Consider the following 14,161-nt stretch of genomic DNA (forward strand, 5'->3'; position numbering starts at 1 on the left):
GGCCAGCACACACATCCAGCTATGGCTCCTGCGATCTCTCTGAAAGACTCTCACATGACTCTCACACACAAGGTATGTTCATCTTCATCATCCCATCATCATCATCATCTACTCACCGCTCGACAAGCGACCTCATCCTCGTTTGTTCCCTCCGCAGATCCGAAAGCCTCTGGTGGAGAAGTTCCGGCGGGAGCGAATCAACAGCAGCATCGAGCAGCTCAAGTCTCTGCTGGCTGCCGAGTTCCTCCGGCAGCACAAAGACTCCAAGATGGAGAAGGCGGACGTCCTGGAGATGACCGTTTGCGTCCTCAGGAGGCTCCAGTCCGCCCCTCCAGCCGGGACGCGATTCAAGCAGCTCGGGTCTTCCTGTGAGGAGAAGAGCCGAGAGGAGGACTTGTCTCCTCCCGGCTCTCCGGGCCACAGCAGCATCAGCAAGGAGGAGCGCTCGGCCCACAGCGCCCCCTGGAGGCCCTGGTAGACACAGACGGACTCACATGAGCTGCTCTCATGTCACCTGCTCAACTCGATTTATTTCCTATGGGAAATGTCGGCGGAAGAACTTTTGTCATGCGCGATGCATGAGTAACATCTGATTGCATTTGCATTTGGCTCCTTTTCATACTTGTTTAGTATGAAAATGGTGACAAATTATGTTAATTTTGTGATGTTACTGATCATATTGGTCACTTTTGCTGCTTGATGTCATATGGAAACAACAGCAATATTTCTTTTTTTATACAGAGTAAATGAACAAATTGATTATTTTGCCAATCATTGATATTACATTCCAAAGATTATTCATATTTTGTTATATGATACTGTTAATTTTTGCTTATATTGATCAAATTGATCACTTTTATTTTTTTTGTTGCTTGACGTCCGATGGAAACCACAGTAATAATATTATCTTGTCATGCATGTTGTATGAACAGACTGATTGTTTTTGCAATCATTTTTGCTTTCTAAAAGCGTCTTCATATATATTTTTTATGTGATAATGTTACTTAGTAATGTTCTGGGTCACATTGATCCAAATGGTCTTTAATTGTAATTGATCATTTTTGATTGCTGACATTCTATTTTCTTATGAAAATGACAACAAAGATACATTTTGTAATAAGAAAGAAGATTTTGTCATCGTGCATGTTGCATGAACTTCATTTCATTTCATCAGAAATGATGATGGAAGTGTTTTAATGTGTAGAAATATTTTGATGACATTTGTCATCTTGTTCAAGATCATTTTGATGATTTCAAGTTTGAAGTCCTCTTGGGATGTTTTTGCCAATGGAAATGAAGTGAAATCACTTGAATATTTGCCATTGGTACATTCAGATCTGTTTTATGATCTTTTTTTGATGACTTCTTATCAAGTTTTACTGTTGTCGATATGCACTTGATTAGAAATCAAATGTTGGCCGTCGATTTTGCCATGAAATTTGATCTGTTTGAAGATCACGCTGCTTTTCTTCACGTCACTCCGTGATGACGTCACCGTTCGAAACAAGTGCATCCGTTGTAAGGTCCGTTGTTTTCCTGCACTTGCTGCAAGAATCTCATGTAAAGACTCACGTGCGCGTGTTGCTATTTACACGCGTGTTTGTGTGCGTAAAGGTGTCCTCCACTCGCTGTTGAGTGCCGTGTGTCTTGTGGACGTCTGCAAGTTGTTGTTGTGATGCATCATCACGTCTTGTCGCCGGTGTCAATAAACACACGACGTCACTCGGCAGCTTTGTGTCATCTCGTCTCTTCCCGCCGACACTCGGCCACTATTAAACATTATTGCGCACCGTAAAACACACTCGTCACGACTATTTAGTGCATGAGTGAACGACAGGATGCAACTGAGTGTCTAACTTGATGAAGGGGCTTTCAAAGGTGCTGCATAACGAGACTAAAGTCACTTGTATTGTTTGTTGGTGTGGGAAAGCAGAGGAGAGTCTCTCTCAGAGGGACAAGAGCTCTTCACCTTTGACCCCTGAGGCAGATGTGTGGCAGTGAGAGCACACAATCACACCCAACTTGACTAAACTTGTTTTAAAACTCGCAAATGTACTCCAATGATGCCCAAGTTCTTTTTGACTAACATTATGGGGAAAGTGAAATAAATAGAAAAGCAAACATCATGATAAGTAAAGCACTTATTGACGAGTGGCTGTTTGAATGAAAGGGAAGCAAGTTAAGATACAATTTTAAAAATAGTAATTTGATCATAATGTAAAAGAAACAAATGAACCAAAAATCTACATCCACAATTAGTTGAATTTACAAGGAACAAATTCAGTATAAAAGTGTAATAAATAAATGAATTCCATAATAGAATTTCAATAAATCAATTCAATCAAACAGTCCCAAAAGCTTTTCACATTGACATTGTGGGTTGTCAATGGGCCATCTGATGTCATGCCACTTAAATGTCCGATACACAAGCGTGTGAAAGTGCAGCGTGATGAGCACGGAGGGCGCCACCAGCAGGCCGCTGCTCCCCAAACTCCAAAGGGATTTGGCACACTTCAGGAAACAGCTGCCACCGTCGGCCAATGGCGCCCTTTCCCTCCAGATGTCACCGTCTGTGCGTGAGTGTGTGTGCGCCCGCGTGTGTGCGTGTAACCCAATCATCCCTCAGGCCCATTCGAGTCTTTGTGCTTTCGAAGGCGCGTGTGTGGGAAAGTGGCCCGCGGCTTCTCCTCACAGCTCGCAGCAGTCGCCCTCACACTGCCGCATGTCTTACGAGCTGCGCGTTTGTCCACGACAAGTCACCTCGCATTCCTCCCAAACACCCCAAACGCTAACAACAAGTTGACTCATAAATGCAAGTTTGTCCATCAAGGTGTCCCCGCTCGCTTGTTTAGTGGCGCCCGGCTAATGAGACACACTTGCATTGTTGCAAGTGTGGGAACCCGAGGAGGGGGGCCCCTCCCTGAGGAAGCCCCCTGGGACAAAAGCTTGATCTGTGCAATCCTGGAGACGCAGCTTAACACAAACGCCAACGTCCGTTCGATTGACACGTGCATCTATTAGCATCTCGGTATTACGTTCAAATGTCGTCTGCGTGTATCAGGAGTGAAAATAATGTTCAAAATTCTACCAAGTGCATCATTCGTGTGATTGTGACAATCGGCACACTTCATCTTCAAGTCTCCCATGTGGAGCTGAAAGTTGGTTTATGTCGTTTTTCTGCATTTTGGACATGGACAAAAGATGCCAGAAGCAGGAAAGTGTACCTTTAAGCTATTTTCAGTTTGAAAGTGTCGACAGAGTCAGAAGCAGCCAATGGCGTCCTCTCCCTCCAGATGGCCCGTTTCCATAGTGACACAGAGGCAGCCGGTCAGTGTGGGAAAATGACGGCACGCTTGTACTCACACTGAGGCGTGTGGCCAAACAGTGGAGTCAAAAGATTCCAAATCCAACTGGACCTTCCATTGAATGAGTTTTCCTAAGAATTAGAATGATCTTATTTGGTCACGCAAAAAAACAGGAAATGTGTCTTTGATCACTTGAGTCAGCCACAAAGACACAAACAAAATATACATTCAGGACCTATACACAAATATACAAAGTACGGAGAGTCAGTCAAAATATTGTTTTATGTGAAACCGATCTGTGCCGCAAAGGTTGCGGACTGCTGATCTACTTTCTGTGCCGAGGCCTGTTGACATTTAAGAATTGATTATTTTATTAGTATTATTTTCTATTTGTCTGTGTCTAATTGATCTAATTAACCGATTAACTGTTTTCTACCTTGACATTTTTTTATTGAACCTTAGTTGAAAAATCTCACTTTCTCCCTGTACATGCAGCAGATGTGCTCTCAACAGGGTCAGCACTTTCCCACCAGAGCCCTCCGAGACCTCACAAAGCCTCCCTTGCGTCCCGCCAGTGGTCCAGCTGCTCCCCTGAGATTTGACTATTGTCCCACCCGTGCTGCGCTCTGATTGGCTGCCTGCCAGTGTGAGAAAGTGCAGAGGCCTTCATTGATATGGAGATGCGGGACTATAAATAGGAGGCATGAAGTCAGGAGAGACCACATTGTGCATGACCAGGACACGTTTCAAGCTATGGCACCTGCGATCTCTCTGCATGACTCTCACATGACTCTCACACACAAGGTATGTTCATCTTCATCATCCCGTCATCATCATCATCTACTCACCGCTCGACAAGCGTCCTCATCCTCGTTTGTTCCCTCCTCAGATCCGAAAGCCTCAGGTGGAGAAGTTCCGGCGGGAGCGAATCAACAGCAGCATCGAGCAGCTCAAGTCTCTGCTGGCTGCCGAGTTCCTCCGGCAGCACAAAGACTCCAAGATGGAGAAGGCGGACGTCCTGGAGATGACCGTTTGCGTCCTCAGGAGGCTCCAGTCCGCCCCTCCGGCAGGGACGCGATTCAAGCAGCTCGGGTCCTCTTGTGAGGAGAAGAGCCGAGAGGAGGACTTGTCTCCTCCCGGCTCCCCGGGCCACAGAAGCATCAGCAAGGAGGAGCGCTCGGCCCACAGCGCCCCCTGGAGGCCCTGGTAGACACAGACGGACTCACATGAGCTGCTCTCATGTCACCTGCTCAACTCGATTTATTTCCTATGGGAAATGTCGGCGGAAGAACTTTTGTCATGCACGATGCATGAGTAACATCTGATTGCCTTTGCAATTGGCTCCTTTTCATATTTGTTTAGTATGAAAATGGTGACAAATTATGTTAATTTGCGATGTTATTGATCATACTGATCATTTTGTCTGGCCGGTTGATGTCTTATATGAATACATCTGTAATAATATGAACTTGTCATACATGTATTGTCAGATTGCTTTGGCAATCATTATTAGTCATTTCCAAAGCATTTTCATATATTTTTATATGATGATAATGTTCATTTCTTATGTTATTGATCATATTGATCAAAACTGCTTTTTCTTTGGGTAAAATAATAACTGCCTAAAACTGTCTTTTATAACAACATTTTGTCATGCATGAATCACATATGATTGCATTTGTATTTCTTACTATCCATTTTGTTAGGTTATGTTACTGACATTTTTTATGGCTATAACAAATAAGATGTTATTGATCATGTTGATCTTGATTGCCACTTGACTTACAGTCAATTACCCTTTTTTTACGCAGGTGACTTTTCCTATGGAAACAAAAGCAATACTCGTTAGTTTTGAAAGCCTTTTCAGATATTTTATAAGATAGCGATGTTACTTTATAATGTTATTGATCATATTGGTCTCAAGTTTTTGCTGGATAACTTTTCCTGAAGATAATATTTCATCATGCATGTTGCATGAAGGTTCTGGTTGCTTTTGCAATTGTATTTGTGATTATTGTTAGACATTTTCATACATTCTTGTATGTAAACGTGAGGACATTGTGTTTTATTACAATGTTATGGATCATACTGATCTCAGTTGTCCATTCAGTGGACATAATTCTATGAGTCCTGAGTGTCACACTTTTTCTGATTGCTCTTGCAAGATCAAAAAAGATCATTGAGAGTTTTCTCAGTCAGATTAACATTCTGACCCGCTTTAAGGTGGCTTTTGTCAAATCACTGTCTTTGTTTTGTTTGTTTGAACCAATAGTGTCTTTTGTGAAGACGATTGTGTTTGCAACTGATTGTGATGTATTATCACTTTGCTGAGTTAACTCTTTGTCAATAAACAAACATGTCATCGTAAACACTTTGCGTTGTGCTCTGATTTCACATTACAGATTTACTGAATTTGTCCTGTTATTTGTAAAAAAAAAAAAAAAACATTGTTCTAACAATTATAACTCAATCTGGAACTCATTCTGTACTTAAAAAAAAGAATGCTTGATTAATTAAGATATCAATAGTATAAGTAAAGACAAAATGGAGGTCAAATGAATAAAAAATATTATGCAAAAAACAGAGAAATAGCATTCGTCAATGCCAGAGCTAATATAATAGCCCGAACATAAAAACAGACGCACACTATACAGCAAAGCTAACACAGACTGCAGACAGTGGCTACTGGAATGCTACCAGGCAAAAAATAAATAAATAAATAAAATAAAATAAAAAACATAACATAATCCACCCATCCATCCATAATCTATACCGTTTATCCTCACAAGGGTCGCGGGGAGTGCTGGAGCCTATCCCAGCTGTCTTCGGGCAGTAGGCGGGGGACACCCTGAATTGGTTGCCAGCCAACCGTAGGGCACACAGAGACAACATAACATAATATAATTTTTAATATTTCGCATTCAGCTTCTTTGAAACATCTAAGTGGCAGCCGGCAAGACACTGTAATTTAATTCTTCTGGCAGTTTCAATGTAACTCTGTTCCAAGCCGACCGGAAAGTATCTTTCCTACTTTGCGCATTGACGTTACTGTTCACGATTTCATTACATTTCATTTCATTTCAGTGTCATTTTATTTGCCTCAGTATGTATGTGGCAAGTAAATCGTATACATTCACAATATTATTATTATTCATTTAAATTCCCTTTCATTTTAATTTTGTCTTTGTTTTACGATATATGGATCAGACTGGGCGGTCTTCCAGCATGAAAACCTTCCCGAACAAATCAGACGAGTCACACATTTTGCCGAAAGTCATGACAAAAACATGTACTATAGTGGTATTTCAAATCTTATTATTTTTTACCCAACCATGAACCATAAAAAAAATTAAAAAATAGTATAATGCAGTGACGTTTTACACTCCTTTTACATGTATACCAAATCTTGGCCAGTCGGTGCATGAACAATGTCTAACTACAGTACAACCAGTCAACACTGTTGTAATCATTTTTTATCTTTTTTGTCATCTCTTCTCCGTCCGTGCAGAGGTTCATCCTTCCCTCCAACCTGCACATTTCCGCACATGACTGGACATGCTCAAATGCCGTCCACTCATCCCCCTCATACCCCCACCCCTTCCATGCAGGGAGCTGGGAGCCTCGGCGACACACGACTTCCCACACTGGTGAAAGGCGGCCAGCACAATAGAAGTGTGTCTATACTCCCACAAAAGCCTTGGCCTGATTCCCAGGCCTGGCCAGGAGGCCACTTGACTCAACCACCATCTGCCTACCGCCCGACCATCCGCTCGTGGGAAACACACGACGGCCGCAAGACACTTGCACACACGCATTGTCAAGTCGTCTGACTATGTTACCACGGCAACAATCAGCACAGGAACAAGATGGAAAGATTGGAGGAAGATATGAAATAAGATTATAATGATGAATGAAAGGTAAAAGAAAGGATAGGTTAAAGGTAAAATAGATAAAATATAGCAAGCAGGAAAAAAGAAGAGAGGTTGGATGGATGGATGGATGGATGGAAGAAAGACAGAAGAACAAATTCAGGAAGAAGTAAGGAGGGGTGGATAGAAGGTAGAAGGAACATGAAAGGTTGTGTGAGGATGGAAGAAAAAAAGAATTGTGGATGGACCGATGCAGGAAAGAGAGAAAGATGGAAGAATGGTGAAGAGAAGGAATGATGATGATGATGATGGAGAAACAAAAGAAAGACTGAAGGTGATGAAGGATGGAGGAAAGAGAGGAAAAGCCATGAGAAAGGAAGGAGGGAGAAATTGAGAATGGATGGAAGCCAAAAGAAAGCTACAGCAAAGGAAACAAGGAAGGAAGAAAGAACGGAAAAGGCCAAATAAAAAAGCAAGTATGCAAATGTCACATGACAAATCAGTGTCGTCATCATTCATTTCACTCTAAATCGTTTGATGCTATATTTAGAATGAACATTTATAAATAGACACTTTACAATTTAAAAATAGTAGAGCATCCTTTCATAAATATTCTTGTGAATGTCTTTATTATGTGAGTCCCTATCACACGTTTGCGTCTCACGCTCGGGCCTCATCAGGGCGTCTTATGGAGGGTGTGTCGGTCGCTTAGGTCGTGTCCACCCAAGGAGGAACATTTTCCCACTGACCTTGCGTGAACCGGCTAGCAGCCCACCTGCTCCGTCTGACACGCCATTCTCGCCATTGTACACCCAATGCCCCCCCCCAAAGCCCCCACCCCAGCGCTCGCGCCCCTGACCTCAGCCAGCCTCTGATTGGCCGCCGGGGAGCATAAATGAGACACGCTCGACCGACATGTTTCATCACGCTCATTTGGATTCCAAAGCATAACACATCATGTCTCTGTACGCGGACCTCGAACTTCAGGACAGCATCAAGGAGCAACTCTTTAGGTGAGTTACTATATTAGGTACACTAATATCAATGGCAATTTTTGTTTTTACTGTAATGTAGTTTGAAGTCACACTGAGAGATGTTCCCAGTAATTTGGTTCCCTTAATTAGCAAGGTGGGAGTCAAAATATTAGGAAGAGCCACAATTTCATTTGAAAGAAATTGAATTTGAATGAATATTTTCATTCCCTTATTTAGCTACGTGGTAAGGCCACAATATTTAGAACAACTTGAATTTATTCTAAATTAGGGCTGATCTTATATTGTTTTTTTTGTGTGTGTGTGTCGCGTAGTTCGGGAAATTAAGTATTAGGAAAAGCCATTCGGCTGTTTCTAACATTTTGGTTCCCTTATTTAGAGACACAAGTGGGTAAAAAATATTAGGAACATTTGTAATCTTTTGACACGCAATTGTTTAGCTAAAGAAGGGAACCAAAATATTAGGAACAGTGAAAACTACATCCGACTGAGTGCCGTTACTAATATTTGTTTCCTTAATTAGGGACACAGGTGGGTTAAAATCTTAGGAACAGCCTCCAGTTACATGTGAATGTCAAAACATTAGGAAAGGAACATCTGAAATTACACCTAAATAAAGACTGTTCCTAAGATTTTGACCTTCATTCATGCTAAATACATGTGGAAATATGCAAAAACTGCCAATGAGTGCATTAAAGTTAAATGTGAAAATTTGCACATGAACGTTGCTATTCCTAATATTGTGACCCTTGCTAAATAAAGAACCCAAAATTTTCGGAAAAACGAGTTGAATGCACTTGTTTTTTGCTCCTTGAGGCTATAAAGCAACACATAAGGGTCAAAGTACATGGAACAGCCTTGCAGTCGGATGCAGTTGCCGCTGTTTCTAATATTTTGCTTGTTTTCTTTTTTTAAGTTTAGTGATCTTTTGACACATAACGAAACGTGTCAAAATCAAAATCGAATAGTGTTTGTTATTCTTTTCGGTGTATTTTTCGGCAAAATTTCGAACACCAAATTTGACCAGTTGACAATACTCAACAGCTCTTCTTCTCTTCTTCAGGTGCAAGCTGCACACGCTGGAGAGGAAATGCAGCGGCGGCGTGGAGAAACTGCGCACCCTGCTGGAGGAAGTGGTACTGCAGCGCGGCCTCCCACTGGCTGAGCTGTTGGAGAAGACCAAGTGCTTCCTGACGCTGCGGAGGGCGCTGCTTTCCCACCAGGGTTACTCCAAACCCGCCCGGGAACTCCTGCGACTTTTCCCTGATGCAGACGAGGACCTGGCACCGCTTTGTTGCTAGCCTCTCGTCAATAATGGACTCCACAGAAACTCATCGCAAGGCTTGTTTGCCTCACTCAAGCAGTTTTGGAGGTGGAGAAACTGTTGGTGGTGGACCTTTGGTGACTTTGCTGCTATTTTTTTTTTCACGAAAAGTGTCTTATGGTCGTGTTTCTTTGCAACCACTCAATTATTTTCACTTTTATTTTTTAAGGCTGCGGTCGTTTTTTTGTTTTTGTTTTGCCTTCAGAGCAGAATGTACTTAGTCAAACTAAACCATATGGGAAAATGCGGCCTAGCATATTTTCCATATGTATCCTGCCTTGTTTCAAGGGCTTACCCGCATTATATACCTTTTATTTTCTTTAAAAGGGGCTCTGCTGTTATTTGATGTATGCATATGTTGTATGCTTGCCGTTTGTTTTGTGTTATTGCATATTTTTTTTAAATAAATAATGCAAGACGCACAATGTATTTGCACCTCACTTGTTACATCTGTTAACATTGATACCTAAGGACAATTTCAAGTCTCCAGATGTGGGAGAAAGTCAGAGATATAGTCAACTCACAGGAAGTCATGAGTCGAGATTCAAACTCAGAACCTCATAACTGTGAGGCAGTATGTGCTAAACCCAAGGTCACCATGTTAGCCCAGAATCAGGAAATAGGAAAAGCAAAATTCATTTCTTGAAAGTTCTTCAACACTCCCATTTTTAAGCATACTAAACATAATAATACTAAAATAACAATTATTATGAAAGCACTATATAAATCAAGATGTATTGTATTATGGAAAAACTAAATCCAACAATTAGCAATGATTCAACCTTTAACTACAAGCACGAGGATGTTGTAATGTCTTGTCTGCAGCTCATTCAGAATGCTGCAGCTCAACCTCTGACCAGAATGAAGAGATCAGAACATCTTGCCCCAGTGCCAAAGGCTTTACACTGGCACCCAGTCAGCTGTAGACTAGATTTTAAAATTCTGCTACTGACCTATAAATCATTGAATGGCTTAGGCCCTGAATACATTCAAGAAATACTCGTCGAATATAAAGCCAGTGGATTCAGAGGTCAGCAGACTTGGGTCAAATGTGGTCAAAGTAAAGAGGTCAAAACAAACATGGTGCATCAGCATTTAGCTGTTGTGCTGCACGCAAATTAGCTGGCAACAGAAGTGAAGTTAGCACCAAGTGTAAATGCTTGTAAATGCAGGTTCGTTTTTTCTTCCTTTACCTATGATTAAAGCCTTTTATTAGAGCATTTCTATTATCTAAGGGTGCCAAAATCCGGTCATCAAGAGCCCCTATCCAGCCTGTTTTAGATGCTTCCCTCCTCCAACACTTGATTCAAATGATCAGCTCATCAGCATGCTCTGAGAAGCCTGGTAATGATCCTTTGGAATCAGGTGGCGGGAGACATATCAAACAGGCTCATTAGGGGCTCTCGAGGACCAGACTTGTGCACCGCTACAGTATATGAATTTACCCAAAACCATGTTCTTGCTCTGTTTGCTCTTTTAGTCATTTTAGTGGTGCTTTTTTCTTTACTTAGCTTTTACATGTCATAAATTCATCTTTTATTAATGTCTTAATTTTGTCTACGAAGGATGCCTTTAAATGCTGTTTTGTCACAATGTGGAGCACATTGAATTACCTTGTGTAAAAGCAAAAAGCAAAAAAGCACAAGAGAAACATGCGTTGTTTTTTCATGATTGCTTTAATGCGAATGCCTTGGTTTGAAAGCAATACATTCATTGTGACGCCTTCACTGAAGGTGTGTGTGTGTGTCAGCTGTCATTCATCAACTGCACAGAGCCTATAACACGCATGAGAATCGGAAACATGTTCAACATGTATGACCATTGCTCCTTCATAGAGGGAAAACTACAAATACACCATTCAACGATGTAATGGCAAATATATATGCACTCCCAATGGGAATAAATCAATTTACTCAATACATTAACACTTGAATACAAATAATGCGATTCTATTGTTTTTGGTTTTTTTTTCAACAAAAACAACAACAACAACGCAAAAGCTGTATGCACAGCAACACGTAAGCCTTCACAAAAGGCGAGTTGAACTTGATGACGTCCTGATAGTCTACCACGGCCTCCAGGGGGCGCTCTTGGCCGAGCTCTCTTCCTTGTCGAGAGGAGACGCGTCCTCCTCTCGCAGCTTCTCCTCACAGGAAGACCGCAGCTGTCCCAAGTGCGTCCCGGCTCGCTCCTCGGACAGGAATTGCGCAGCCTCCCTTGCGCACTTGGCGTAACCACGACGGACGCACTGAAGTCGTCTGAGGAAGCAAACGGTCATCTCCAGCACGTCGGCCTTCTCCATCTTGGAGTCGGGCTGCTGCTGGAGGAACTCGGGAGCCAGCAGAGTTTTGAGTTGCTCGATGCTGCTGTTGATCCGCTCTCGCCGTAACTTCTCCACCAGAGGCTTTCGAATCTGCAACAGGAAACAAATGTGGATGAGCATGTGCAATTTTCAAATTGTTGATATACCACGTTTTAAAAATAACAAGTTACATTAAAATACATACAGGAGAAGGTAGTTTGGATAGTAGCATCAACTCGAGTGTTTGTCAAACACGAGGCGGAATATTCCTCTAAGATGCTGTAACATTGTGCCCTAATATATCAAAATGTAAAACTACACTTACATTATTGAATTACAAAAGTGTATAAAAATGTTACCAATGTAATTGTTTAAAAAACAGTTCCAAAAGATTACATCCAAATGTACTTAAAACTTACAACTGAACTGAAAGGAACAAATACTGCAGCATTTAAAAAAAACAAAAAACAAAAACAACAACAACATTCAATATCCTTGACATCCAGTCGAATGTCTTTGTCCTCAATATAAGATGATTCAACATACTATCAAAACCATCTTACTAATAATGTTATTTGCACTACTGATGCTATTTTTGGTCCGCTATTAGCAACAATAGTGGCATTCATCTCCCAATTTGGGATTTGGATTTCCACCCCTTTGCAACCCTACTAGCACTAAACATGTAGCTCTCCTTCTAGTATGCCAACATTGCCCTACTAGTAGAAGGTAATAGTGCAAAAAAATACGATAAGTAAGACAGAAGTTCTACTATTGAGAACAAAGACCATAGATCTAGTACACGAACCTTGTACTAGATGTAAAGAATATGGAAAAAATGCTGTGTATAGGATGATGAAGATGATGATGACGATGACCATACCTTGTGAGTGAGAGTCAGGTGAGAGTCTTGCAGAGAGATTGTAGGTGCCATGGCTGGTTATGTGAGTGCTGTCCATGCACAATGTGGTCTCGCCTGGCTTCATGCCTCCTATTTATAGTCCCACATCTCCATATTAATGTGGACCTCTGCACTTTCTCACACTGGCAGCCAATCAGAAAGAAGGACGGGGAGACAATAGACACATCTCGGGGGAGCAGCTGGACCAAGGGAGGGTGTGTGAATGTGTGTGAGGGGTGGGGCGGGGTGGTGGTAGATCTTACTGAGCTCTGCATGAATGTGGGAAAGTGGTGCTCCTGTCAAGTGCACATCTGCCGACATCAAAGACTTTGGCCAGGCAGGGACGCTACTGTACTGCACCTCTGGCCCATTTATTTGACTTCAAATTATGTACAGTATCTTTGTTCATCTGTCTATGATACAGGTAATATTTCAAATGTACCCATTAATATGGATGAACGTTATCATGAAAACATTTGGAAAGATATGTGGGGCGGCACGGTGCCTCTCAGTTCAGAAGTCGTGGGTTCGAATCCGGCCCCGACCTTCCTGTGTGGAGTTTGTATGTTCTCCCCGTGCCTGCGTGGGTTTTCTCCGGGTACTCCGGTTTAGGCTCCAGCATGCCCGCGACCCTTGTGAGGATTTGGAAAACGGATGAAAGATATGTGAATTTTGGAACTGAAAAAGCTGAACAGTATGAAGTGGGAATGGTTTGAATCGGTTCAGAAAAATGTAAGGAGGAGCTACAGTAATTATGTAAAATGTCCGACCCATTAGGGAATGTTGTCATGGAAAATGCAGCATATGAAAAAAGTGGAGAATTTGGGGAATGTGAAATGGTTCTCCAGATATCCTCAATTTTGTGAATATTCTTAACCTGGACTATATCTTGAATTGGTTGAGAGATGTGGAAGGAGGAGCAAATTATGTAAAATGCCTGCACCATTAGGGAATGTTGTCATGGAAAATGTGGAATATGAAAAATGTACAGAATTTGTGGAATGTGAAATATTTTTCAAAATATTCTGAATTTTGTAAATCTTTTGAAGTTGAAATGGTTTGAATCGAGTGAGAAATGTGAGAGGAGGAGCTAATTATGCAAAAAAAAACCATTTTATTTGGGAACTTTATGATTAAAAATGTGGGGATTTGCGGAATGTTATAGTTTCCAAGATGTCCTGGATGAGCAGAATTGTTTGAATTCAGAATGGCTTGAATCAATTGAGAAATGTGAAAGATGGAGTTAAACATGTAAAATGTCTGCTTGATTCGGCAATGTTGTGGAATGCTGAAAAAATTAGACAAATGTCAAATGGTTCCCAAAAATCAATGAAATTATTAGGTAATTTCCCATGTTGTGAATTGTCCAGTCCGACCCGATTAATTCATTCATTGGCAAATGGAGATTCATGTGTCCATATTGTAGCTGATAAAATAACCCTTGTCCATGCAATAGTGTGCCGCATGC

General features: G+C 41.6%; 3 protein-coding genes and 1 long non-coding RNA gene across 4 annotated transcripts; 3 read left to right on the plus strand and 1 right to left on the minus strand.

Moving 5' to 3' along the window:
* The first annotated feature begins 6 nt into the window (after positions 1-6).
* On the plus strand, positions 7-1,263 carry LOC147142461 (transcription factor HES-5-like). The gene is made up of 2 exons (XM_086040716.1): positions 7-72; positions 158-1,263. The coding sequence occupies exons 1-2, from the start codon at positions 22-24 to the stop codon at positions 476-478; spliced, it is 372 nt and encodes a 123-aa protein (XP_085896842.1). The 5' UTR covers positions 7-21; the 3' UTR covers positions 479-1,263.
* Positions 1,264-3,918: 2,655 nt separating this feature from the next.
* LOC147142462 (transcription factor HES-5-like) lies at positions 3,919-5,627 on the plus strand. The gene is made up of 2 exons (XM_086040718.1): positions 3,919-4,109; positions 4,195-5,627. The coding sequence occupies exons 1-2, from the start codon at positions 4,059-4,061 to the stop codon at positions 4,513-4,515; spliced, it is 372 nt and encodes a 123-aa protein (XP_085896844.1). The 5' UTR covers positions 3,919-4,058; the 3' UTR covers positions 4,516-5,627.
* Positions 5,628-7,998: 2,371 nt separating this feature from the next.
* Positions 7,999-9,649, plus strand: LOC147142463 (uncharacterized). Its single transcript, XR_015088241.1, has 2 exons — positions 7,999-8,187; positions 9,230-9,649. It is a non-coding gene; the product is annotated as an uncharacterized LOC147142463 (long non-coding RNA).
* A 1,560-nt stretch (positions 9,650-11,209) lies between these two features.
* Positions 11,210-12,750, minus strand: LOC147142464 (transcription factor HES-5-like). Its single transcript, XM_086041001.1, has 2 exons — positions 12,676-12,750; positions 11,210-11,903 (listed from the first exon to the last, which is right to left on the minus strand). The coding sequence occupies exons 1-2, from the start codon at positions 12,724-12,726 to the stop codon at positions 11,556-11,558; spliced, it is 399 nt and encodes a 132-aa protein (XP_085897127.1). The 5' UTR covers positions 12,727-12,750; the 3' UTR covers positions 11,210-11,555.
* Between the last annotated feature and the right edge of the window lie 1,411 nt (positions 12,751-14,161).

The sequence above is a fragment of the Filicampus tigris genome, chromosome 9, assembly GCF_054856515.1.
Source record: "Filicampus tigris isolate MCC_2025a chromosome 9, RoL_Ftig_1.0, whole genome shotgun sequence".
Taxonomy (NCBI): domain Eukaryota; kingdom Metazoa; phylum Chordata; class Actinopteri; order Syngnathiformes; family Syngnathidae; genus Filicampus; species Filicampus tigris.